The sequence below is a fragment of the Gossypium arboreum genome, chromosome 2 (assembly GCF_025698485.1).
Source record: "Gossypium arboreum isolate Shixiya-1 chromosome 2, ASM2569848v2, whole genome shotgun sequence".
NCBI lineage: Eukaryota > Viridiplantae > Streptophyta > Magnoliopsida > Malvales > Malvaceae > Gossypium > Gossypium arboreum.
The window spans coordinates 3,598,974-3,625,788 of NC_069071.1; the positions used below are offsets into that span (position 1 = coordinate 3,598,974).

The 26,815-nt window shown below is 28.6% G+C and overlaps 2 protein-coding genes across 3 annotated transcripts in view; one reads left to right on the forward strand and one right to left on the reverse strand.

Moving 5' to 3' along the window:
* The first annotated feature begins 1,516 nt into the window (after nucleotides 1-1,516).
* The window catches only part of LOC108468016 (putative glycosyltransferase 7), a 57,952-nt gene continuing 32,653 nt past the window's right edge, over nucleotides 1,517-26,815 (forward strand). The window contains exons 1-2 of one of the 2 annotated variants that reach the window (XM_017768866.2): nucleotides 1,517-3,102; nucleotides 3,951-4,338. In XM_017768866.2, coding sequence (XP_017624355.1) covers nucleotides 1,735-3,087 — 1,353 coding nt within the window. In that variant the 5' untranslated portion in view covers nucleotides 1,517-1,734 and the 3' untranslated portion in view covers nucleotides 3,088-3,102; nucleotides 3,951-4,338. Of the gene's footprint in view, nucleotides 3,103-3,950; nucleotides 4,339-26,815 lie in introns of those variants that run through there. The other variant, XM_053023715.1, reaches the window with a different exon arrangement.
* Nucleotides 12,066-12,824, reverse strand: LOC108469329 (uncharacterized). The gene has a single exon (XM_017770218.2). It carries the CDS (start codon nucleotides 12,667-12,669, stop codon nucleotides 12,196-12,198), a length of 474 nt encoding a protein of 157 aa, XP_017625707.1. The 5' UTR covers nucleotides 12,670-12,824; the 3' UTR covers nucleotides 12,066-12,195.

Below are 26,815 nucleotides of genomic sequence, written 5' to 3' on the forward strand. Positions count from 1 at the left end.
TAACAAAAGTAAACCATCTTATATATCCCACAATTCAGTATAAAAAATTGAATAATCTTTCAAATCATGGTTAAACTCAACAGTCCATTCCTTTAACTGGTCTTGCACCACAACACCAGCAGAGGCTAACCATGTACTCACATTCCTCGTTCCATCAGTATGTAGATAAACAAAACTATCTTATGATGATTAATCTTGAATATCAATACACCTATCAGGTGATCTATTCTTATGTGAGAACAAGTGAATTTAAATTTTTTATAAAAATATTTAATTAATATTTTAAAAATAAATATCAAATAAGAAATAAAGATATAAAAAATAATAATCTTTTTGTTTTAGTCTTTGAATTGCAATAATTAAGAAAAATTAAACAGACAATTTAAACGGAAATAACGGGAAGGCTAACGACCCAAATGAAAAACTCCAACGTAGATTCCATATTTAGTCCAAAGCTGTCGGCAATAATTACACGTGTCAACCTCTCACGTGTTCTCCAACCGCAATTCACGCTCCTCTTAACTCTTTAAATCTATTTTTTTTTCAAGCCAGCGTACTTTAGCATCCCGGCGCCCCGAAAAAAGAGACACCTATTTCACTTTTAAAACAAAGGTCTAATTCAAGTTTTAGTCCCCCATGATAAAACTAATAATTTAATCCCTCTATTTTAATTTGATATAATTTGACTCATTTACTTTTGGAATATTACTAGTGAGTCCAAAATGACAAAAATATGTATCTTTGCAGCAAAAGCCATGATGCTAAAATTTTACCTTTACTTGAAAAACATCCAATCATATTAAATTGATAATAAATTTACATATTTATTAATAAAATATATTTAATTTTTTACAAAATCTCTTCGATAGTACCAAATATGGGTCTTACTATTTTTGGTATATTAATAAATATTATAAATATTTAATTACGCTTTAGTTTCTCAATATGTTGATTAAATCTCAAATTTTAGTATAATATATTAAAAAATAAAGAGTAAATTATATACAAGGTCATTAAATTATTAGTATGTTTAAGTTTTGGTCATTTAAATTTAAAAATTATAAAATAGTCACTAAATTATTTGAAAGTTTTCATTTAAGTCACTGAACTATTCAAACATTTTTATTTAAGTCATTGGACTGGACTATTAAGGTTTTTTTTTTCAAAATCTGGCTAATAAGCTCTAAGAGACAATTTACTGGTAGATTAGTACCCATAAACAAGTAGAATAATATACCTTAAATTCAAGTAGATTTGATAATCAATATCAAAGATCGGATAAGAAAATTTTTTGAATTTTAATTCGTAAATTCGTAACATTCAAAGTTATATTAAAAAAAATTAGATTATAAAAGAGAAAGAGAAAGAGAACTTTTGACTCATGTAGATGATATAAACAGAGAAAGTCTTACAGTAATAATTTTAAAAGCTTAATAACTTAAATAAAAATTTTTAAATAATTTAATAATTTTTTTTTAATTTTTGAATTTCTTACACGGAGTTTACCCAAAAACAGAACAGTGAGAACTGAGCCTAAAGCTAAAGTCACTTAAAACGTTGTGAGTCCACTCTTTCGTCTTCTTTAATCCCACAATCAAATTTGGACATCCCAAAGTTTGTCTTTTTGTTTTCAATTTTCCATGTCTTTCTTCTCTGTTAAACAACCTTAGAAACTCATTTCCTTAATTACCAAACACAAAAAAAAAAAACCTTATTTTTAAACAGCAAAAGAAAATGGTGTCTCCTGAGTTCTCTCTTTCGCAGTTTTCTCCAATGGCGAAACCTCGAAACCGGTCGTTTTGGTGTCTGTCCGATAGTTTCCTTTACTGCGGCGGTGTCTTTTTAGCTATCTTATTAGTATGTTCATTTTGGTCGTTTTTCACACCGACCCTCAACTTCAGCTCCGCCATTACCGACCCGTCGTCTGCGGTCAGCTGTAAGGAAAGTGGGTTCGGAGTTAACTTAAAATCCGACCCGAAAGACCTGACCTTCTACGACGACCCAGAGTTGAGTTACTCCATTGAAAAGCCGGTGAAAAACTGGGACAAAAAACGGAAACAATGGTTAAACCATCACCCATCGTTCGCCGCCGGCGCAAGTGAAAGAATCGTCGTCGTAACTGGGTCACAACCGAAACCATGTAAGAATCCCATCGGCGACCATTTACTATTACGTTCCTTTAAAAACAAAGTAGATTACTGTAGAATCCATGGATACGATATTTTTTACAACAACTTGTTATTACACCCGAAGATGGGGTCTTATTGGGCGAAATTACCAGTCGTTAAAGCAGCCATGTTGACTCACCCTGAAGCTGAGTGGATCTGGTGGGTTGACTCGGACGCGTTGTTTACAGACATGGAGTTTAAGTTACCTTTACAAAGGTATAAAAACCATAACTTGGTCGTCCATGGTTGGCCTGAGTTGATTTACGATAAAAAGAGTTGGACCAGTTTGAATGCTGGGGTTTTTTTGATAAGAAACTGTCAATGGTCAATGAATTTGATTGAAACATGGTCTAATATGGGACCAGTTAGCAAAGATTACAAAAAATGGGGTGAAATTCAACGATCAACGTTCAAAGACAAGCTTTTCCCTGAGTCAGATGATCAAACGGCTTTGATTTACTTGTTATATAAACACAAAGAGAAATATTATGATCATATATATTTAGAAGGTGAGTTTTATTTTGAAGGGTATTGGGTTGAGATCTTTGGAAGGTATGAAAACACGACGGAGATGTACTTAGAGATCGAGAGAGGGGCGGCGGAGTTAAGAAGGCGACATGCAGAGAAAGTTAGTGAACACTACGGTGCGTTTAGAGAAGAGTACTTGAAAGGTGCTGGAAATGGTAAAGGGAGTTGGAGGAGACCATTGATCACACATTTTACAGGGTGTCAACCTTGTAATGGTGATCATAATAAGATGTATGATGGTGAATCATGTTGGAATGGGATGGTTAAAGCTTTGAACTTTGCTGATAATCAGGTTTTGAGGAAGTATGGGTTCATACACCCTGATTTACTAGATTCCTCCACTGTTAGTGAACTTCCTTTTGATTACCCTGCTGATGAAGGACCATGGTGAAAAGAAGCATAAAAGGTATGGGTTCTTATTGAAATTTAAGAAAGTTTTAACAATGCATGTGATTTATGTGAAAGGTGTTTGCTTTTCATTATCTTGCTTTGAAAGTGTTTGAAGTAATGCATGATTGAAGGATTAATTATATTTGTCTTACTTTTATGATGAAACAATGATGTTGGTGTTTTGGGGTAGGTGTGGGGGACTTTAGTGGGGGGTTTAGGGGGGATTAAAGGGTGTTTTTGAGTGGTACTTTTTGACTAAATTTATGGGGGCCTTTTTGCAAGCATGCAAGAAACTAACAAAATTCTCTTGTTCCCTTTGCAAATGAATGAACTCATTTGTCAACTAGTTCTAAGGTTTGGTTTGGTAGGAACCTATTAAGAAATTCTTTTGAATTTGGTAGAATTTTAATGTTACCTATATGGGGAGTTCATATATTGGTGGGTCTTATTATCGTGGTTAAAATATGTTTTAGATCCTTATACTTTTTTACATATTTCGAATTTAGTCCCTTTATATTCTGTTTGGTTTATATGCAAGTCTAACTGTTGATACAATTAAAATTATTCTATTAAATTCAAGTTTATTATCTTCTTAAAATGGGAAATTCATGAAATTTTCATATTGATTAATGATTTTAATTTGATGTTGAAAGTTTTGTGTTTAGCTCCATGTCTTTGTGTATGCCCTCTCATACATTTTGCATGGAAGATGCCTTGTTTTTAACTTATTGAACAAGCAAACGTAGTGCCATATGTACTCGAGATGTTAGATACAAGTTTGTGTATAATATCTATATACGTATATTGAAGATTATACTTTGAATATGTGTCGAAATTGATGATATTTTTTTCTTTGTTAAACAGTGAATCGTAGCCATGCCTCTGCTTATCTTTTCGAGTACTTTCTCAGATTCCGTTGAAAGTTACGAACAACTGCAATTGATTCGGACTCTGATACTTCACGAACTAGTGTTACAACAGTTATAGTTGAATTCGAGACACAACATCCCATAAGTTAGTCCATTTGGCATCATAACTTTACGACTTTGTTTCATAATTTTGGATTTTGGGTGTAAATGTTGATATGGTGATGGGATTTATTGAAAAGTGGTACGGAAGTTTTAGGAATAATGTGATATTTAATATCTGTACTTTCATAAAAGGTTTAATGTGATACATGTACTTTGAAAATGTCTAATTTGATATCTGAACTATCAATGTGTTTTATTATGGCACTTGTATTTTCATAAAATGTCCAATAGGCGGAACTTTCAATATGTGTTTTATCATAATACTTCTCGTTGTTATAAACACTGTTAATAAATTGTTAAACCAACTAATGAAAACTTAACTGGTACGAATTTATTTTTCCAAATCATTAAGTCCACATGGATAATTTAACATAATGTGAAAACTAAATAAAACAAAGAAAAATCAAATTACATTAAAATAAATAAATAACTAAACATATGGTTAATATAAAAGTACATATTAAACTATCTGTACAATATTATTAGACATTTAATGAAAATATATATACCATAATAAAATATATATTGATAATTCATGTACTAAATTAAATATTTTCAAAATACAAGTACCACATTAAATATTTGTAAAAGTATAAATACTAAATGTGACATTATTCCAAAGATTTATGGTTTTAGGGTGATAATATAAAGACAATGTTGATAGCATATGATGATTTGGCCTGGGTGTCGTTTTCTTGATTTCATTTTGGTAGCTTGAAAACCTCCATTGATTTTGCCATGATCACATGCATGAATGGTGTTTTCCCTGGTTTTCGAGATTGTAAAATTGGAACTCTTTAGTGTTGGAAAGTGTAATAAAACCCAATAATTGACATGATAACCTTCACAGCACATGGATCAAGTAAAGGGAATCAGAAACGGCCAATTGTACCTGCAAATGATGTCCGATATTTAGAAATCGCTTCAATCAATTCAAATATAAACTTAATCTTATACGATTTTTATTATAAAAGTTAATCAACTAATTTTCTTAATTTAAACTCGAATTAGCTTAAATACAAAATAAGTTTAATTTTAATAATTTGAATTTAGAATAACTCAAATTATTTGAGATGAATCAAACCTGAAATTAGAATAGTAATAATTTAATTTGAAAATTTAAATATTAAATTTGAATGATTTGAATCTAAATCAATTCAATCTCAGAATGATTTAAGCTTAACGACTCAAATCAGAATATAATGAATTCTGTATTAATTAATTCAATCCAAACTATTCCACTAATCCACGACTATAAGGTAAATCGTTGATTTAATCAAATTAAATCCAAAATGAATTCTTTAAAGAGTAAGAAATCAACACATATACTTAAATTTTGTTATTAGTTTGTAATTATTGATTTAATTGCTATAATTTAATTTGGTCATTTTGAATTTTTGTATTTTTTGAATTGGTTATTTTTATTCTGTATTTTTCGAACTTTAAACTTTAATCCAGACTCAAACGATAGTAATTAGATCTAGTTGGTTAAATTTTGCCATTAGTCCTATATTATTTTTAAAGTTGTTGTAGCGATGTAAAAATTTTACTTTCGGTCGCTAATTGTGGCGATTTAGTGAAAACTTGAAAACTGAAGTTTAATTTTGAAATAAAGTGGGAGTCGCCCAAATTTGGGGTCTACGTGAAAATCTAGAGAAAAATAGGGTTCAGGAGTCAGTTACGCGCGAGGAAGGTATTAGCACCCTCGCGACGCCCAAAATTGGTATCTTGTTAAACACGTGTTATCTTGATTTTCAAAGATACGAGTTCAATGTAACATTTAATCGTGATCCGATTGAAAAATGTGAATTTTTAGTTTTAGGTTATTTAGAAGGGTATTCCGTCTTTAACAAGAGCCTACGAATTTCACCCAACATAGTGATGAAATTGATGACTTAATGTTAAATCGGTATATTGCCTTATTTATTGAAATTAATAAAAAACAAAAATGAAAACAGGCTTAATTCGGAACAGACAAATAATAAAAGGTTAAGGATATACGAAGCAAATAATATGTAAAACATTAGCAATGTATATGCGATAATAATGGTATAAAACAATAATAATGCATATGACATTAAACATGATAATAATAGTAATAATATAAACATAAAATGGTAATGAACATATATATAAAACATATAATACTAGATTAAAAGTATATACAATATGTATTGAAAGCAGGAATAATAAAAATAACCAATGATAATAATATAGAAATATATGTATGTACTAAAATATATAAGTAATAATAAAAATAAAAATATATACATGGTATTAAAAATATATAATATAGCGTTAAAGATACGTACATAATGTAGTTAATATATATATATATATATATATATATATATATTCATAAGATAATATGTAAAAAATGTAATATAGCATTAGAAATATACGCATGACATATATAAAGATATAATATTAAAAGATACATATACATAATATATATATAATAGAAAACATGTATATATATTATAGTACTAAAATATTTACATAATATACTCCTATTAGAAATAATAATGATGTTAAAAAAAATATTAACATTACATAAATATACACACATATACATATATATATTTAAAAAATATGTACATACTATATATATACATATAATATAGTTACTAAGAAAATACATAATATATATGGTATTAAAATGTAGTATTAAAAACATAACATAATATATACATGATTTATAAAAATACAATATTAAGAAGTATGTACACGTAGTATATAAAAATGCATATATAATATGACATTAAAATATTTACATAATATATACATATTGGAAATAATGATATTAAATAAAACCTATTAATAATATTACATAGATATATACTTATATATATTAAAGGTATGTACATATATAATAAAACATATACTAAGATTAATAATAATAATAAGGATGATATAAAAATATATACATGTATAAAAATATATATACATAATATATAAAAGTATATGACATATATATTAGAAACGATAGTGTAAAAGAATATATGAATGATAGGATATTAAAATATACATGACATCAACGTATATATACAAAGAATGTATACGACATACAAATATGTTAACAAAAACAACAATATTAAAACTATTAGAAATATTATATACTATATATATGAGTAAAAATAATAGTATTAAAACAACTATTAATAACTTTAAAAAAATATGTATACATATATTAAATATATGATAACATTTATACGTAGTATATACACATGCATTAGAAATAAATAATAGTAATTATAATAACAACAACAAGAATATATAAATATAGCAGTGAAATATAAAAGAAAGGGCACACCTGAAACAGAACAAAAATGAGGGGGAAATTCGAAAACAAATATATAAAAGAGAAGGACCGATTGGAACACGCCAAAATAAGGGAGGGATTAAAAGTGAAAATATCCTGTCCTCTCAAAACGCAGCGTTTAGTGCGGGATCAAATTAAAAACACGCTTAAATTATAGGCCAATTTAAAAGAAATGAAAATCTGATTGCAAAAGTTTGGAAAAGCGGAAGGGTCATTCGCACAATTAGACCCTTCCGCAAAAACATACGGATCCTCCTAGCGGGTCGGGTCGGACCGGTCCAACCCAGGGCAAAACGACGTCGTTTTATGCCCTGGGTCTTTAATACAAAACGACGCCGTTTTCGATTAGTATAAATAAGCTAAAAATAAAAAAAAAATTCATTTGAAAAAAAAAAAAGGGGAGGGTTGAGCGATTTAGGTCATAGGCGGTCACCGATCCAGGACCTTAGTTTGGCCGTGGGCAAACCACCGTCCTACATGGTGGCGGAAAGGTAAGATTTTTCCCTTTTTTTTACTTATTTATTTTATTATTTTATTATATTTTAATAGATAAGGGTGATAAAATAGGCTTTAAAACAAAATAAAAATAGAAAAAAAAAAAATCACCTTTAGGCTTTTTTAGCTTCTGATTCTTCGATCTTTGGTATTTTTGTTTGCTTGGATGCTTATTCTCGTATTTAAATGCTAATTGAATTGCTATTTTCAATCTGGAATCGAATGTTTTCTTATTTTTTTTGTGTTTGAACTGTCGAAAAAAAACCCCCCCAAAACAGAATTTAGATTCCTCTTTTTATAGCCTCTTACAATGCCTAAATCTATTTGTTGCGTGTTTACTTGACCTTGCAGGTGGGTTGATGGCCGGTGGAGGTGACCATGGGGCAGGTGGCGCCAGGGGATGGTGTTGGCAGAGGGCAGGTGGGCAAGTGGCTGAGGCAAGTGGGAGCTAGGGTTTGTGATGGCTGTTGGGTTAGGTTTAGTGGGCTTTTGAATTGGGTTTGGGGTATTGGGTTTAGGTTAGTTTAGACTTTTAGTGGGCCATTCGGGTTTGGGTAGTATTTTGGGTTTTGTGGGTAATGTATTTGGTTTAATTTGGGCCTGCAAATTGGACTTGTACAGATTGTATATTTAGTTTATCTTATTTAATTGGATCATTCTTAATCTCTATACATTTTAGAATTTTAAAATTTCAATCTTGATGCAAACGATAATTGTTAAATATATTAACTTGCTTTTTATTATTATCAAATAATAATATATAAAACAATAAGCTAACATGTCATTACACATATAATAATATAATTATTGCATTAAACTCGAAAATAGTAAAATTTAATAAATTCAATAATTACTATTTGACCATAACCAAAATTTATGTTTCAAAAAGTACATAAATTAAAAATACTCAAATTACATACATGAATTAATCCACAACTTACATAGTATAACTTGAAAACACTTGAAAAAGATTATCGACTTGTTATAATCTTTTTATTGAAGCTCAATTTGAGCAACCTGAAGATTTGCGTTATTATTAAAAGAAAATTTTAAATTAATAATCACATTCTATAATTAATTTAATATTAATTTAATATTAATTATTTAATAATAATATGAATAAAGCAAACACAAATTCACAAAGAAATTGCTGAAGGTTAGATTAATATAGAGGTGTTCATGAGTCAGGTCGGGAATATACAAGATATTTAGATAAAATTTTCAAGTTTGGGTCTGACCCGAAAAATGAGCTTACTTTTTTGCTCAAGCCTGGCCCGGTTTAAGAAAAGTAAACTTGGACTGACATGACCCGCCCATATTTGATTTTTTAGATTATTTTTATTTAAAATTAATTTTAAAAAATATAATTTACTAAATGTACTAGAAAAAGACTAAAATAAAAGTTTTCTAACACATTAAAAACACATTAAAAAGTATTTATATTAAAAACACTATCATAAATATAATAAATGTTTTATTATATTAAAAGACTAAATAAATATAATAAATATTTTATTGTATTAAATATAAATTTTAAAATTTATATTTTGGGTTGGGCTCTTTAGTTGGGTAAATTTTTTGTAGGTCTTAGGTAATCTAATTTAATTGTTATTAGATTAGTGGTTTAATATAAATATATATATATAATTATTATTTAACATATATAATTAATATAATATTATTTTAAAACATAATATTTGGGACAGGCTTGGGCTAAAAAAATCTTGCCTAAAGTCCAACCCATATAGAAAACGGGCCTTATGTTTTGTCCAAACCCTCATATTTTTTGGGTAGACCTTCAGGTCTAGAAGCGTGACTCGACTTGGTGGCATTTATTTTTAAAACGTCACAGAAAATTGCCGCGAATAATCATTTTTGTTGTAGCGACTAAAATTTTAATTTGATTAATATTATTATTGTTACAGAATGTGAAATCAAATATACTTATATACATAAGGTAAAAAGATCTTTTTTGTCCTTCTTAATTTCAATTTTAAGCAAATTGGTCCCTTTAAAAAAATCAGAGCAATTTAATCCTTGTCAATTTTGAAAGTGAACAACTAAGGACAATTAATCACAATGTTAATGTTTTTTTTTTTTCAATTGTACATATTTTTATTTTTATAATAACAAATTTAGGCTTAAAGTTTACATACTCTATTAATTTGGTCTTATTTTAACAAATTCATCCTACAATATTTACACATTTTGTCAACTTGGTCCTAGTTAACAAATTTAACCTGCAAAATTTAAACATTTTGTCAACATTTACACGTGATATATAAACATCAAAAGCTAAATTTATTATTATACTAATTAAAATTAGGTAAAATTAACAGATAATATTAACGCCTTGATTAATTGTCATTATTTTCTCACTTTGAAATTAATAATGATTAAATTACTACAACTTTTAAAAAAAATCAATTTACTTAATTTCGAAATTGACATCTAACTGAAAACATGTTTTTACCTAAACATAATATCCTTCTAAGTTATGAATAAGTTAAGAGTTTATATCTATATAAAAAAAGGGAAAATAATATAGATGTTATCTAAGCAATGCGTAAGGCTTGCAATGTCAACGTGCTACTTCCCAAGCTATTTAATGTGATTTTGTTATTTTAGCTAAAAAGAAATGGAATTTCCAGAAAATTGAATTCAATTGATTGATGTAAAAGGATTTCAAAAGATTGAGACTTGGAAATTCAATTCGTTTACCCTACATTTTCTTGGAATTCGATTCCAAAGATTAGTAGGGTAGAGAGGCCTTCAATGTGGTCTACCCATTTTCCAGGATATTTTGACTTTGAAGCTGCCCACACCGACTGTATTTATTGGCTTCATTGCTGAATATAATCTGATTTCTCCCAACTGCATCCCACAGGCATTCAATCCTGCTTGTTATCAGATACCATAAATAAATAATCTCCAGGTTTTGATATTCTGGTTAGTGTATTATTTAGACTTAACATGATATTTGAATTTGACATTTTTTCTTTATTATAATATTTATGTTATTTTTTGTCTAATCTGATATTTGTATTTGATAAAAGTTATATATTTTAGTAATTGAAAGTAACAATTTTAACTTTTCAGTGTTTAATTCGAGTTTTAAAATTGATTTAATTTGATGAAAATTCATAATTAACTAAAAATATTAATAAAAATTTTGATCAAATCAACTATAAAACCTGAATTAGATCATATTCATAGGACTGTATTTCACAAATCAATTGCAAAATTAAAGCAATTCACAATTAATATTAAATTTATTCCATTAACAAAATTCTAAAAATTCAAACCTAATAATATCAGCAAATAACTTTCATTTACTCAACACTTCAACTCGAATTAAATATTCAATAATTAATATTATCTTTTGGGTACTAAAATATATAATTTTTATCAAATATAAATATTAAATAAGATAAAAACTAACACAAATACCATATTTTAAAAAAATGTCAAACTTCAATTTCAAATCATATATTAAACCTATTATCTATATTTATAATATATTTGTCTTTAGGAAAAAGAATAAGTGGTGAATTGTTGATGGTTGGTTGTACTTGAATTTTTATGTAGTTTTCACACTACTTTTAAGTCTCAATTGCTTAAACACATATCCCTAAATCTATAGCTTTTGAGGTGTAATCCATGAAATATTAACATCCAATCTACAAATCAAAATTAAAAGGGATTTCAGCCACTATGTAATCAGCAAAATGGCCAACTTGGAAATGGGTCTCATCTCGTTATCTCTTAATTTTTAAAGTAAATTATTTAAATAAAGAAATCGAGCAGAATTTAGGAACAGTTGTTGAATAAAGATATAGATTTAGGTTTTGTTTTTGTTTTTCTTTAATTTAGTTAGTTTTTTAAAAAATAAATTATTCAAATAAAATTAGTATTTGATTTGAATAATTGTTCAATTGAGTTTAAATTAATTTGATTTGTCATGTAAGCATAGTTTGAATTAAATTGTATATTTTATATGAGAGTTAAAATATAAATTTATTATTTTAATAATTTATATATTTTAATTTTAAAATATTAAATTAAAATTTTATTATTTTAGGAGTAAAAATACAATTTTATCACAAATTATTAAAGGAATGTAAAACTCAATTTGAAGATATCAAAGTTGTCAAATCCTCGATTGAAACAATAACTCGTTCGCAATACCAAGCACAATTTAGCATCAAATATTACAAACATATACATTCAATTAAAACTAAAAAACCAACATGCAAATTTCTTAGAAAAAAACAGCTTTTTTCTTTGTAACAGCATAGCTCCTAGTCCTTGGCAACACACCTTGTTCATCATCATCACCAAACTCACAAGGCTTGTCTTCATCGATCCTCCCAATCACAACGCTGTGACTTCTAGGCATACGGTTCGCTCCGGTCCTCGCTGGTTGTCTCCGATGAAGGTCCAACCGAGCCTTGTTTCGTGAACTCCTGATGGAAGCAGCTCTTATAAGTTCCCTCAAGTCTTCATCAGCGTTGATGGATTTCGTTGAGCCAACACTATAACTCCTCGGTAAAGCATTAACTTGGCCGGTAGGGCAACCCATGGTGGTGCCGAAGCCGATCCTTTCGGAGTATTCAGACATACTTTTGATGTATACTTCCCTGGCCTTGATTAGGAACCTGATGGGTGCTTTTAAGTATCTGCTTAGCTTGCTTTCTTTGGTCACCTTGTTGCTCATGTTGCAGTTTCCACCCATAAATACAGAAAACAAGAGAAAAATTTAAGGAACAATGGGGTTTAAGATTCTTATATGAATATTATGTGTGTCTGTATATATATATATATATAATGAAGGAAAAACAGGGTTGGTTAAGGAGGGGACTGAGCACTATAATCAGAAAGAGGGGCCAATCTTTATAATTGCCAGGAAAGCGATGTGTGAAGAATGGTTTAATATATATTTGGTAATTATGATTCTTTTAATTTGGTGTGTGTATATATATATATATATATATATATATATATATTAATATGGTATTTGTATTTAATAAAAAATATTTTTGGTACTTAAAAATAATAATTTCGACTTTTTAATGTTTCATTCAAGTTTTAGTGTTGATTTGGAATTATATAAATTTACAATTAATACTAAATTTATTCTATTAATAAAATTATGAAAATTCAACAATTAACATTTATAAAAATAAATCTTAAAACATGAATTAAATTTAAAAATTTAACACCGTTATCTCTAGGGTACCAAAATGTATAACTTTTGTAAAAAATAACGTATCACATTAAAGAAAAAAAAAGTGTCAAAATCAGTTAAATCCTTGAGAATTGCAAATGGTATGAGAACAATAAACTGAGCAAGTCTAAATAGTTTTGGATTGGATCAATCCGAATTGGATAATGTTCAAGTTCAAAATTTTGGATTTTGTTCATTTAGTTTTGCCGATCAAGTTTAACAAGTTGAGTCATCTTAAGTTTAGATTAATTTAAATTATTTTGATGACATGTCAGATGAATTAATCTAGTTAAATTAAATTCGGATTAAATTAATTAAATTTTTTTGCTAATTTTGAATAAAATATAATTACAAAATTACATTCAATGCATTGGGTAGGAGTATATGTTTAATAAGTCAAGGAGATGTAGAAACTATATGTTTTATGATTCAAATGAAATAGGAAGAATGGAAGAGAGAAAGTCCAAATGGGTTATACTAATTATTTTAACTGGGATAGTAAATCTGAAAATATTGTCTTATTCAAAGTTCAAAAAAAAAAAACCCATAAAACAAGGAGTGGAATCAATAATTCCATTACAACGTTGAATGATGAATCACACCCTCCTTTACTTGTACTCAAATTTTGTCAATTATAATCAAACTGAGTCACATTTCAAAGCTAGGAACAATATAATATTGATTTCTAATTTCTAACCAAGCCTACACGTTAAGGATAAACAAAATGTGACGTAAAACTAAATATTTTAATTTATAAGTTATTAAGTTTTAATTGATTAATATTGATATTATTGTTAGTGTAGGAAGATGTGAATTGAGTGTGTTAAAGTGCATTATCCTTCTATTTAATAGTTGAAAAGAGATTATGAATAGTTTTAGATATTATGTTAAAAAATATTTTAATATATTAATCGTGTTGTTTATTTTTGTTGATAATTTTTATTTAATAAATTTTAAAAGATGTTATTAATTATCTTTGATGAGTTTAGATAAATTAAATTGTTTATCAAATATCGTATTATGAAAGTTTATTCTTTGAGTAAAACCCTACAAACGTAATCTGTGGGATTAAACCGTGTAACAAATTTCGTTTCTCCTCTATTACTTCTACTTCTCTTTATTGTTCTTAACTATATCATTCAACTGTCTTGTTACAGCATCACTTGTAACATTGCATAAATACAACTACAACTAAACACTTGCATTTTCAATTGATATAAGAACCTAACACTAAATATATTTGATGGGATGTGGTTATTATTCATAAGTTGATGCTTGAGTTAAACGTAAAATTACTATTTATGTTGATCATGATAAAGATATTTTAATCTTCATAAATACTACATCAAAAGATTCATATTGTTTCACAAGTTATGACTCTTGTTTATAAAATCATTCATAATGTAAACCTTGTTTCAACTCTTTAAATAAACTTGATGCGAACTGTTAGAAGCAGGAGCACGAAAATAGAGTAATAGTGATGCTATTACGATGCTTCTTACTTTTGTTTGCTCTCTTTTGCTGGAATATTTTATTTCTGCTGATACTTTGATTTATGGGGATTAATTTCATGTATTGGTTTGAAGTGATGTAACATCTTTTTACATTAAAAGTATCCAACCTTAAAATAAGAGAATAATGCACTTCAATTCATATGAATCCAAATTTTTTTGCATTAACAACAACATCAATACCAATTGAACTAAATCTCAATCAATTATTTTTTAAAATTCAACATATTTTTAAAACAATCAATTTATAAACCACTTAACCACGCACCAATAAACTCCTTTTTTTCTTCCAATAATGAGATAATGTTATGCTTAACTAACGAGGAAAAAAATAATCTTTAAAAGATTCTGAAACTGATGAGTTCTCGAAATTAATACTTAATAGTAATTTTTTATTTAATAAAATACTAAATTACTTTTTGATATTAATCAATTCTTACTGCTTGTTTGAAGCAGGAAGCTTTATAATAAATTTAAAAATAAGATCCATGCAAATTTGTTACGAAAAAATTGATTGATTAATCCAATTGCTGAATGTGATTATGATAGTTGATACGGTGTTGATCCTAATTTAATACCAAATAATTTATGCTTTACTTTCGTCAAAATTTCGGTGTATTTATTAAAAATTTAGGTTGCTTCCAAATATTGGTCGATAAAAGAAAAATTCCAGCTCCGGCCTTTAAAGACTTGAAAAATTAATTGATTTAATTTAATGCCCATTCTACAAAGCATATTTTTGCAGAAAAAAAGTGGTTGAGAGGATGTTAATATGTGACAAAATAATTAGTAAGTTGATCGTATGATTATTCAAATATTTGAATTTTTTTTAAATCATGAAACTATTTGAATTTTTTTTTTAAAGTCTGATTAGCTAACTTTAAGGGACATTCTATGATTGGTACGATGGATCAGTACCCATTAGCGAGTAAAAAAACATATTTTAGATCTAAATTGATCTGGCGGTTAGTGTTAGAGATCAGGAAAGAAAGCTTTTTGGATTTCAGTTCACAGATTCGTGATGTTTAAAGCCATTTCATTAAAAAAATTGAATTGTAGAAGAGAAGAGAAAAGAGAGCTTTTGATTGGCGTAGGTAGTACGAACAAAGAGGATTATACAACAATGATTTCAACAACTCAGTGACTTAAATGAAAACTTCTGAATAGTTTAGTGACAATTTTGTAACTTTTTGAAGTTGGATGACCAAAACGTAAACTTACTAATAGTTTAGTAACATTGAGTGTAGTTTACCCAATTCTTTTTTTGTTTTTTTCTTAAATGAAGTTTTTCGGAATAATAAGGCCCTTTTGATATAGTTAGAGGCTTGGTTTTCTCGAGTCTATAGTGAATCGTTTGCTTGAGCTTATCGATCTTCGATTAGCTTGAGTCTACTATGACTCGCTTTTTTCTAGGTTTGATTTAACCTTTTATTGTTGACGAAACCATTTTTGAAAACGGGGTCGACTTTGGTTTCGAAAATGATAAACGAAAATTGGGAGTCGCCACCAATCTTTTTTGATGAGGTGTGATCGAGTCACCTCGAAATTTGGTCATTTTAATAAAACATTTTGATTTACTAAAATAACGATTTTGGTCTACGAAATTTGAGAAAATGGGTTTGGGAGTCGGTTACGTACGAGGAAGGATTAGCACCCTCGTAACACCCAAAATTGGTACCTAATTGATTAATTAAAGTCTTAATGTCGAAAGTTGAAAATATTTTGAACTAAATTTTAAAAATACGATCTGTTTTTATGAATGTTTGGATAACTCGAAGTGGATATTAAGATTCTCTTGTTCCGAAGAAATAAAATATCACATCCAGCATGTAGGACACGACATTTCAAACCTTCGATACCAAAATAACCTCATGATTTCCAAAACTTACACATTGAAACTTTAAAAAGGATATTCGGTTGTTTGGTCTAACGACAAATCGAAACCCAACACGTAGGGCACAATTTCTCGAAATTTCCAAACACGAAATATTGTCTTGTTTAAAAAAAACTCGAATAAAAATGCAATTGTATGAAACAATTAAGATTATCTAGTTTTGAAGAAATAAAATATCACATCCAGCAGTAGGACACGATATTTCAAACCTTCGATTCCAAAATCATCTCATGATTCCCAAAACTTTACATTGAAATTTTGAAAAGGATATTCGGTCGTTCGGCCAAACGATAAATCGAAACCTAACACGTAGGGCACAATTTCTCGAAATTTCCAAACGCGAAATATTGCCTTCAACTTTGAAAAAAAATTTTTTTTTGAATAATAGAAAGTGCAATACGATGTATACTTATCTTGTTTAGAGTAGAACAACGAATAAATATATCTAAATGCGGTTCAAAATATGATTATAATAAAATAAAATAAAATGCTAGTATATAAAGGTGGGATAATCATAAAAATAAAATAAAATGACGAGTGCAATTAATGATAATAATATTACATGAGAGAAGGAAATTTGAAATCATCAATATCAACAACAAATTACATGCGGAATTTTAAAACAAATAATATATGTGAACATTTAAAATAGATAAAGAAGAAAATAATAATAATAATGATAAATTAAATAGTAACACATGAACAGGTTTTAAAATGAACACTCACTAGGTAAGTAGGAAATTAAAATACATGGTATGCAAAATGATTTAAAGACAAATAATATCGAATAATTTAAACTAAATAATAAAACTGTTTCAAAATAAATAATATGTCAAGACAGATTAAAAAAGGGCAATATATACATAAAGTAATTTTAAGTAAATAGTCATGAACAATTTTATATAATAAAACAGTTTGCAATAAATTATATGAGCACAACTTAGAATATATGAAGCAAATTTAAAAGAAATAGGCAATTTATAATGAACTAATGTATAAAAAAATGAAGCGATAAATACATGAACAAACAAACAAATATTAGATATTAGCTAAATTAGTTTAATAGTATAATCATAATAACATTAATAATAAAATAGATAATCCAACACCAATAATAATGAAGATATGAATAAAATAAGTAATTCATGAAAGGGAATAATAAAAAATGAACGTGTCGAAACTATTTTTTGAAAACAGGGATCGGTTTTGGTTTTGAAAATGATAAACAAAAATTGGGAGTCGCCACCGATCTTTATTAGGTGTGATCGGACCACCTTTGCTTTAATAAAATGTTTTAGTTTATTAAAACGTGTTTTTGGTCTACGAAACTCAAGAGAACAAGTTCGGGAGTCGGTTATATGCGAGGAAGGATTAGCATCCTCGACACACCCAAAAATTGGTACCGAATTAATTAATTAGTGTCTTAATGTCGAAAATTGAAACTCGAGAATGGATTTAAAATACGATCCTTTTTTATTGATGTTGATAAAAAATGCTTGAATTAGATCAAAATATTGCTAATAATTCCCTTGTCTCGAGATATCGAAATATCACATTCCGTAAGTTAGAACACAATACCATGAACTCTCGAGCGCAAGTTTGTCTTCCATTTTAATTAGAAATCCATGTATTTTAAAACTTAAAAGGGTATTTGGCAATCTAGAATCAACGAGAAAATCGAAACCCCGTAAATTAGGATACAATTATTCGATGCTCCAAATGCAAAACATTGCCTTATTTTGAAAATTTATTTATTTCTAAAAAATTTATCAAACGTAAGTTTAAAATGACATGGGCTATTTTGAAGCATAATACAAAGAGGATCGATTATATTTAAACATAGTACATGCAGTGATGACAATACAATAATATAAAGACAATTATGCGGGCCAAATATATACGATAAATAAACGAAAGTTATAATCGCACTAATGTATTATAATAATAGCAATGTTAGCCAACGAATTCTAATAATAAAAGGTATAAAACGAATGAATAAATGCGAAGGCAATATTAACAAAGTAATAGACAAATATAAATATAAGGAAAAAAGGCTTGTAAAAATATTGGCGCTATAACATAAATAAAATTGATGGCCCGACTCATATTAAGAACGTATATAAATGAATGTGATAATAGTAATAATAATAGTGAAACATTATATAAACGAGTATCACGTATGATATATTTTTAAAATATATATATATATAAAAAGGGAACAAGTAAATTAATGAAATAATAATAATGGAAAATGACAATGTAACACCCTTAACCCGTATCCGTCGTCGGAATAGAAATTTGGAGTATTACCAAAATTTACAGATCATTTAACAGAAATTTCGCTTCACATAACATTCATACCTGAAATCAATCAAATTTAATCATAGTGTCTCTTATGTGAGCCATCGAAGCCCAAAATATATATATCGGGATTTAACCGAGAACTCAGAAAATTTTTTTCGAAAATATTTAAATTTTTTTTTCATTACTGTAAAGGGTCACAGGCTGTGTGGCTAGGTCGTGTGGTTCACACAATATTCAGGAAGTTATATTCATCAATTCACAAAATAAATAAATCCACAGCATTATTTATACATATCATCTCTAGCTTAATAAAATTTTAACTTTTCCGAGTTCCTTTATTTTCATATGTATTTCTTTACTTTCCACACTCATTCTTTATGTATAACACACCGGTTATAAGCATACCATGCCATCATACCCACAAGCTAGTGCGCTTGGACATAACTCTTTTCAATTAATCACATGATAAGTCATTTCATAAGATATTGCATAACTTAAAACTTGCCACTCTCTCATGAGCATAAGTACATTTTCATTTGAGCGCTTACCCTTTCAACACATCATACAAAAATAAACATTTTACCATTTAACCAATAGCTTGGCACTTGTCTAAGCATCAACAGCAACACTTGTTAGCATACTTGAACATATTCATATAAATTCAGCATTTTTACATATCATAATACATATCATTCTTTTGCTGTTTCTTTATCAACATTTATCATTCATTTCATTATATTAATATTTCACGTACCATTATTTCCATATATTTCAGGTATATACCGGTAATAATTCATTTCAAACTCATATTATTTCATATCAGAACTTTACCCCTTGAATCATTTAAATATCAATAGGTACACTTATTTCAGATCAATATCAATAATAACCATAAGTCTACCAATAATAATTTCATATCTCACTTACCAATCTTTGTCAAATTAGAGAACGTCTTACGGAATTGAGTCCTTCGTGATCTGAAGCCCGAAGTTTAGCTGAAGCACATAAGTGCTAAACGGAAGCCCAGAGGCTAACTGAAGCACACAAGTGCTAAACGGAAGCCCAAAGGCTAACTGAAGCACACAAGTGCTAAACGGAAGCCCGAAGGTTGACTGAAGCACAAAAGTGCTAAACGGAAGCCCGAAGGCTGACTGAAGCACAGAAGTGCTAAACGGAAGCCCGAAGGCTGACTGAAGCACAAAAGTGCTAAATGGAAGCTCGAAGGCTGACTAAAGCACAGAAGTGCTAAACAGAAGCCCGAAGGCTAACTGAAGCTCACCAGAGCTGAACTGAAACCCCAAAAGGGTTAACTAAATCTCATATGAGTTAACGGAAGCTCGTAACGGAAAGCAAACACGAGAATTCACAACAAATGCTGAATCTCGGTTTACTTGGGTAATTTACCGTCAATTCATCTTTTTCACTGAAAGATTGTACTCATTTCCTGCATTCCGTTCCTCCGAAATTCTCAGTTTAATTTCATAACTTTTGTACATAATTTACTTATTTTCAACAATTAACATACATAAATATTAATCACCATTCATAAAATAATATTGAAATTTAATAATATTAACAAATGGTCACTAAATTTAGTTATATAAACTCACAAGTTTGATTTTTGTATTATAGCGATAATCATAATTTCATAATAAATATTTCAAATAAAACATTATATCGTTTCTAATTCAACACTTATCGATTATAATCGGGCATGTGATCAATTTATACACGAGTCATTCATATATTTTTTTGCATATTTTCCTCCTCCTCCTCTCCGTCCACATTCTTAGTATAAACAACACACTTGTAGGTAAAATTATCCATAATTTTGACTATCTACTTATGTGAATATTCAAGCTGTCCATCTGCGTCATAGTCACTAAATTATTTTTATCTTGAGCTACAGAAGTCCAAATTAAGATCCATAAATTTTCCCAGAAACTATATTCACCTATATTCTTACCATAAAATTTTCATAATTTTTGGTTGGGCCAATTAATACAGTTTATTCATTGAAGTCTCCCCTGTTCTGCTGTCTGACAGTTCCGACCCTTCTTCACTAAAAATTAATTATCTCCTCGTACAAGATTCAAATAATGTTCCCGTTTGTTTATCTTGAAAATAGACTCATTAAAGATTCTAAACATATTAATTTAAGCCCCTAATTATTTTTATCAAATTTTTGATGATTTTACAAAGTCAGAACAGGGGAACCCGAAATCATTCTGACCTTGTCTCACAAAAGTTATTATATCTCATAATTTACAATTCCATTGCTTACATAATTTCTTTTATAAGAAACTAGACTCAATAAGTTTTAATTTCATATTTTATTCATCCTCTAATTCCATTTATAAAATTTTGGTGATTTTTCAAAGTTAGACTACTGCTGCTGTACAAAACAGTTTTAGTGCAAAATATTGATTTCCATTTTGCCCCAAATTTCACAATTCATACAATTCAGTCTTTGCTCAATTAACCCCTCAATTAAGATAATTTTCTAAATTAATACTTTTCATAAACATTATAAGTTATTCCATAACTATTGAAATTCATAATTTCCACATAAAACTCTAACTTCAAACTCTTTTACAATTAGGTCCCAAACATTCACTTTCTATTCATTTCTTACAATAAAATCAACATATAAACAATTTAAAGCTCTAATTCCATGCCAAATCATCATATACTTCCAGAAAATATGTATAGAAACTTTCAATTTCTTTCATAAAATCAAAAACTAATGATTTCAACAAGTGGACCTAGTTGTAAAAGTCACAAAAACACAAAAATTTCAAGAAATAATCAAGAATTGAACTTAATTTGAGTAAAAATATGAAAAACCAGCTTAATATAACTCCTCCATGGCGTTTTTCTGATGAGAATGCAGAAAAATAAAGAGAAATCTAGATAATTCCACTTTAGTCCTAGCTTTATTAAGTAAATTTTGCAATTTTGCAATTTTGCCTTTAATTCTCCTTATTTTATTGCTGATTTCATGCCCTTGTCGTCCAGCCCAAATAGACCTTGGGTCTATTTTTCTTTTAAACCCTCTTTCTTTTATCAATTAAGCTATTTAATCATTTCTCACAATTTTGCATTTGATACAATTTAGTCCTTTTTGTTCAATTAACTATTAGAACTTTAAAATTTCTTGACGAAACTTTAATGCTAACATATTAACACTCCATAAATATTTATAAAAATATTTATGGCTCTATTTAAAATTCTCGAGGTCTCGATACCTCGTTTTCGATTCTAATTATTTTAATATTTATTTTTTAGTACACTATTCACTATTTCAAAATTTTTCCTAATTTCACATTTAATTTATACTCACTAAATTAATAATATTTCCTACTCATTTGTCGGATTTAGTGATCTCGAATTACTGTTCCAACACCACTAAAAATTAGGCTGTTACAGACAAAGCCGTGAGCACGTGCAATTGGAATTTCTAAGTATGGAAAAGGGTTTAAATAAATAAGCGAATGGATGATGATGGAATAATAATAGATAACACGAATAAACAACATAACGACATATCTATGATAATAAACGAGATGCAATGGCAATTAGCGATTAAATCTAACATTAATTAAATCATGACATACATAAAAAATAATGAAAGAAAGTGGAATATGCATAAAATGAACATGAAAACATTAAAAGAAATAAATAAATAACAAAGAAGGGTTAAAATAATATAACAATGACGATAGTAAAATTTGATGAAAACAGAGATTTACTTAAAAATATATGTAATAATAAACAAATAAAGGAACAAAAACTAAATAAAACGGAGTAATAAAAAGTATGTATATATAAAATATATAGAAAGGAATATACGTAAAACGTGATCCAATTGCTAAGAAACGAAGATAAAGGAAATAAAGAGAACGTAAATAAATAAAAGGAATCATTAATAAAAAATTAGCTAAAATCGAAATTATATAAATAAATAAATTGAACAACTTGAAGTAATACAAAATTTGAAGATAAATAGGTGTACATATAATATTACATTTAGAAGTAAAAATAACGAACAAATAGTTAAAATAATGTTGGATAATAATCTAGGTAGAGTATTAAAAAGCCAATTATAATAAAAATACTATGATAGTAATGATAAAAATATTAATAATCAAATTGCAATAACAAAAACAAACAAAGTGACTTAAAATAAAATAAAAAGGAAAATAGGAGGTGCATAATAATAAAAGATGAAATATAACATGAAGAAATAATAATAATAATAATAATAATAATAATAATAATAATAATAATAATAAGGAGATTAATTTGAAAGCCAAGTATATAATAAAAATAAGTATAATAATACATAGATGAGTTCTAAATAAATAATACATAAAAGAAATATGAAATACAAGTAATATAAAACAAAACATATTGGCTTAAAATCGATAATACATAAAATAAAAGTTCAATAGAATTAATACATATATAAAAATGATAGATGAAGGTGTTAAAATAAAATAAAACAAAATATAGTAAAATAAAATTTCTAAAAGAGATAAATCACGTATAAACAAATTTTAAAAAGAAAACATATATATATATATATATATATATATATATATATATATATATATATATATATATGAATAGATTCAAAAAAAAGAAATTTGTACATCAAAAATATGAAATCAACAATATATATGAAAAATAATGTAAAACATAATGACATATGAAATTATTTAAAATAAATATTAAATAAATTTTGAAAACCAAAAGAAATTTTAATATATAAATGAATAAAAGAAATCACAAACTAAACAATATAGGATTAATAATAAAAAACTACAATAAGATAATTTTGAAAGAATGGAGAATAATATATTAAAAAATCATTAAACTAAAGAAAGTCAAGTGAAATAAATCAAGAGAACAATTTATAAATAAATCTAATTATTAAAACAGAATTAAGGACCATAATTAAATGCACCCAAAAGAAAAGGGACTAAAAATGTAAATATACAGAATCCCAAAACACAGAGTTCAAATATAGATTAAATTGCAATAACGCGCAAATTTCAGGGTCAAATTAAAAAATAAAGAAAAGCATAGATGGTTTAATTGAATGACCACGCAAAAAGGAGGGATCAAACGTGTAAATATCCCTTTTTTTTGAACATCTTTATACTAAAGTTTGCCCTAAAAATCTATTAGGCAGACTCTCTCAAAAATCTTTGAAAATGTTTCACCAGCCCCTCTTCCTCTCAGTCAATCCGCAGGCTTCATCGGCGCCAAATGCACCTCCACCATCGACGTGATTTTAATCAGACCCCCAAGGATCTGATAACCCTTTGACTGGAGAAGCAAAAGATGAATGAGTTGACACCGAATCCGGTAAGAAAACCCTTTCCCCTCTTTTTATATTTGCATTAACGACAATAGAAGAAAATAAAAAGAAAGATTTAGATGAAAACAACTATAAGTATGCTTTAGAAAATAAGGAGGATAGATTTATGAAAGCGAAAAGGATTTCAATTCCCTTGTTTATACTTTTTGCAATCACAAAGTAAATTCCCCCCTTTGAAATCAAACGAAAGCCAGATAAAAATAAACGCAACCTTCTACTAAATTTGTTTGATTTTTCTTTGTATTCCAATCTACCTCCGATTTGATCTTTTCTTTTTCTTTTTTATTTCCAAAAAATCCCCCCCCGTTACATTCGTTTTTTGTTGGCTTTATAGCCGAATGAAATACAACATTTTGCTACTGTTTTGTGTTGTCTGCTGCTTCTTTTCTGCTTTGCGTGTTTCTTTTCCATCTTGCAGGTAGAGGTGATACGAGCGATGGAACGGGGCAAAGGTTGCTGCTTTGGTGGTCAGGCCTCGGGGCCAGGCACTGGCTGTGCGCTGGAGGCACGTGGGGCGAACGGCACCTACTGCTGCTAGGGTTTTTTTTTGTTTCTGCTAATTTTTTTGGAGGGGTCATGGGCTCATAAAATTTTGGGTTGTTTGGGCTGTTAAAAACTTGGACTTTTTATTTATTTTGCTTTTGAATTTTTTTGTTAACTTGGGCCCGGGCCAAAATTGGGCTCTACAGAACGAATGATGAATGCATAAATAATAAAATAATAATAGGTAATAAAATAGTAATAACAAAAGCAAATGAAAATTGAAAAGAAATAAAGGAATTATGAAATGATTCCAATAATAAAAACGAATAATATACATTAATGAATAAATAAATAAATAGATATGTAAAATAAGAGAATAATGGATATACATACGTATAAAGACATAAATGAATGAACGAATAAATAAACAAACAGAAATGAGTTAATAAGCTTACAAGGTATGAATTGTAAATAAGTAAAAACAGACAAGGGCCAGAATATATTGCGCTGAAATTAGCAATGACTAAAAGGGTCAATATCCCTAGTCCTTATGCGTTGCGTTTTGGCCAGGCCCTGGGTTAAATTACAAATAAAATAAAATTAAAGAGGCGAATTTAAAGAAAAATAAAAAGAAAAATGGGATTAGAATGAAAATCCAGAAAAACGGAAGGGTCAGGGGCGTAAATAGCCCAATTTTCGAAAACATGCGGATCCTTTAGCTTGCGGGTCAGGTCACGTATGGGCATGCCGAAAACGACGCCTTTTCGGCGTTGGGATCCCTGGCTCTCAAATGGCACTGTTTTGTGCTTTTATTTAAGTTAAAATTTTTGTTATTTTATTTTATTTTTATTTTGTTCCCATTTCTGAAAGATAAAAAGAACCCCCCATTCTCCATTATTATCTGCTAGGGTTTGTACCAACCCATCATCGCCGCCGCCGTTGATGCCACCGTGGATGGTGGTTGAGGGCATGCGAAAGGGCAGTTTTTCGCCTCCGTTTAAAGCGCCCGAAGGCTACATCCCCCCTAATCTGAGAGCCTAAGAGAAGAGACCCCCTTTATTCGCTTTAGAATCGGTCTTAAACAACGGAGCCGGGACTCCGACGACGCGACTTTGGGGTTTGGGGTAAGTCTCTTTTTCTCTTTTCTTTTTTTTTTCTTTTTTTGTTTAAAAAAAACTTGAAAACAGAAAAATAAAATGAAATAAAATAGAAAACAGGAAATAAAAAGAGAAGATAAGATTCAACCTTTGTTTTTTTTCTTTTGATTGCTTAAATCATCTGTGTAAACGAAAATTGTTTGTTCGAGGCTTTCTTATAGCCGAATACAAAGATTTTAGTCTACTGTTTGTTACTATTTCGTTTTGCTTCTGTTGCGTTGCTCTCTTTTTGCTTCTGTTTTGCAAGCCTAGGGGGTCAACAGGGCAGAAGCTTGCCATTTTGGTGCAAGCGGTGTCAGGGGAGCCGTCCCTCTAGCGGAGCGGGCGCCGAGGACGCACGTGGAGGCTGCGATGCCTAGGGTTTCCTTGGCTGAGAGTGTTCAAGCTACGAGCTGTTCTTTGGGCTAGGGTTTTTTAGTTTTGGGCCTATAAGATTTGGGCCTTTTTAATGTAAATGGATTGTTATATTATTTTTTTTATTTTGATTTTGGTTTCTGATGGGTTCGGGCAGTTTTGGCCCATTACAATTGTTTTATATGAATTCATAGATTTCATCGAGGAAGACATGATCGTCATGTTCCAAATAGACTTGATAATAGGTCAAGCTGATGCAAAATTTTAGGCTGGAGCCTAACCCGAAAAATGGTCTTAAAATTCTATCCAAGCCCAACCCATATTAAAAATGCTAAACTCGAGCCCGACTCTACTCGCCCGTATTAATATTTTTAGATTATTTTTTATGTAAAAATAAAATTTAAAAATATAATACATCAAATACACTAAAAACATTAAAATAAATGTTTACCAACAAATTGGAAATATATTAAAAAATCTTTATACTTAAATAACATTAAGATAGTTACAACTTAGCAAGCAAATGCCTCTAAAATAGTAGTAATGGTAACAATAAACAATAGTT